Raw genomic sequence first — 1,655 nt, 5'->3', positions numbered from 1 at the left:
AGGTTGTCCTGGTTTTATCCTCATATCTCAGGCATTTGTGGACCGATTTTGCTGATTTTAGATAGGAAACTTCTCGAAAGCATATCTTACAGAATTATTGAAATTTGGATCCCGAAGATATCTGGGGTCTTCAGAAAATTGATTTCAACGGACAGACAGAAAGACGGACATGGCTTAATCGACTCCGCTATCTATAAGAATCCATTGTGGAAATTACAAACGGAATACCAGACAAACTTGTTTGAAAATGATTTTGAATTCTGCTACTAATTTATTGTATTGGCTTTTGATTTGCTCAATTTTTTTTCCAAGTGTACACTACTTATTTAAATCATTACAAAATAAAATATTGAAAGTAAACAAAATAATAAATAAAAAAACAAACTACTTAACCCCACAATTCCAAATAAAAAAAAAATATTACAAAATTTTACTGCAATGACAAAATTTTGTTTATTAAACATTTTAGCAAAAACTGCAAATGCATTTACAAAGAACTAAAACCAAAAACAAAACAACTTACTATATTTTCAATTCTGCTTAAATCAACACTTTTTTCTTTACTATATAATCGCTTAACTCGCCACACCACATCATTCAGTTTTCAATTGTCACCGTACGTTCATTAAACGTTCAACAAAATCAACCACCTAAACACCAAACAACATGAAATCTTTTGCCATTGTTGCTGTACTCCTTTGTTTGGCCGCTGCTGTCGTCCGTTCTGATGATATGAAAGTTGGATCTGCCTATGGTGGTGCAGCTCCAGCTGCTCCAGCTCCTAGTGGTGGTTATGGTGGCGGTGCTTCCATCCCAGCACCACCCTGCCCCAAGAACTATTTGTTCAGCTGTCAACCTAGTCTACAGCCAGCTCCCTGCTCTCAACCTGCTGCCGGTGGTTATGGTGGTGCTGGTGCCTATTCGGAAAATTATCCAGTCTACGCTTTGCAAGTACCTCAATACGTCAATGGTTTCCAGACATATTAGTTTAATAAACTTTAAATAAGGCATATTTTTGATTACTGATTTTTAACAAATGATAACAAGCAATTAAGTTGAAATAAAAAACTGTATAAATAAATTATTTATATAAAAAAAAAAATTTGAATGTGTTGTGATTTAAAGGAAATTAATAACAAGCTTACGAGCTTTGGAGATTTTTAATACAAGAGGTAAACAACAAATTGGAAAATAGTACAACTATTCAGTAATATCGTTTGCTGATCAGGCTGAATGTTTCTGATCATCTGTGATCACATATATTTTCATCTGTGATCACTTATATTTTCAACAAAAATTTATTTTTTATATAAAAATCAAGTAAAACTTAAAAGTGGCTAAATAGTAGTCCAAATGTAAAACTGACGATCATCTGTGATCACTTATATTTTCAACCAAAAATCGATAGTCATGAAAAAGTAGTCCAAATGGAAAAATATCGATTTCTTTTTATTAAAATTAAGTAAAACTTAAAAGTAAATAGTGGTTCAAATAGAAAAAGGACGATCATATGTGATCACTTAATGATCATTGATTTTAAATATGAAAATCAAGTAAAACATAGAAGTGGATATAAGTCGCTAAATACTGATCCAAATAGAAAAAGAACAATCATGTGTGATCACCTATATTTTCAACCAAATATTTATTTTTTA

General features: G+C 31.7%; 1 protein-coding gene across 1 annotated transcript; it reads left to right on the top strand.

The window, feature by feature from the left end:
• Positions 1–666: 666 nt before the first annotated feature.
• On the top strand, positions 667–987 carry LOC135950365 (vitelline membrane protein Vm34Ca-like). Its single transcript, XM_065499912.1, has one exon. The coding sequence runs from the start codon at positions 667–669 to the stop codon at positions 985–987; it is 321 nt and encodes a 106-aa protein (XP_065355984.1).
• Positions 988–1,655: the final 668 nt, after the last annotated feature.

The sequence above is a fragment of the Calliphora vicina genome, chromosome 2 (assembly GCF_958450345.1).
Source record: "Calliphora vicina chromosome 2, idCalVici1.1, whole genome shotgun sequence".
Taxonomy (NCBI): domain Eukaryota; kingdom Metazoa; phylum Arthropoda; class Insecta; order Diptera; family Calliphoridae; genus Calliphora; species Calliphora vicina.
The sequence above is the reverse complement of the archived record's forward strand: the minus strand, read 5'-3'. Positions and strand labels throughout refer to the sequence as shown.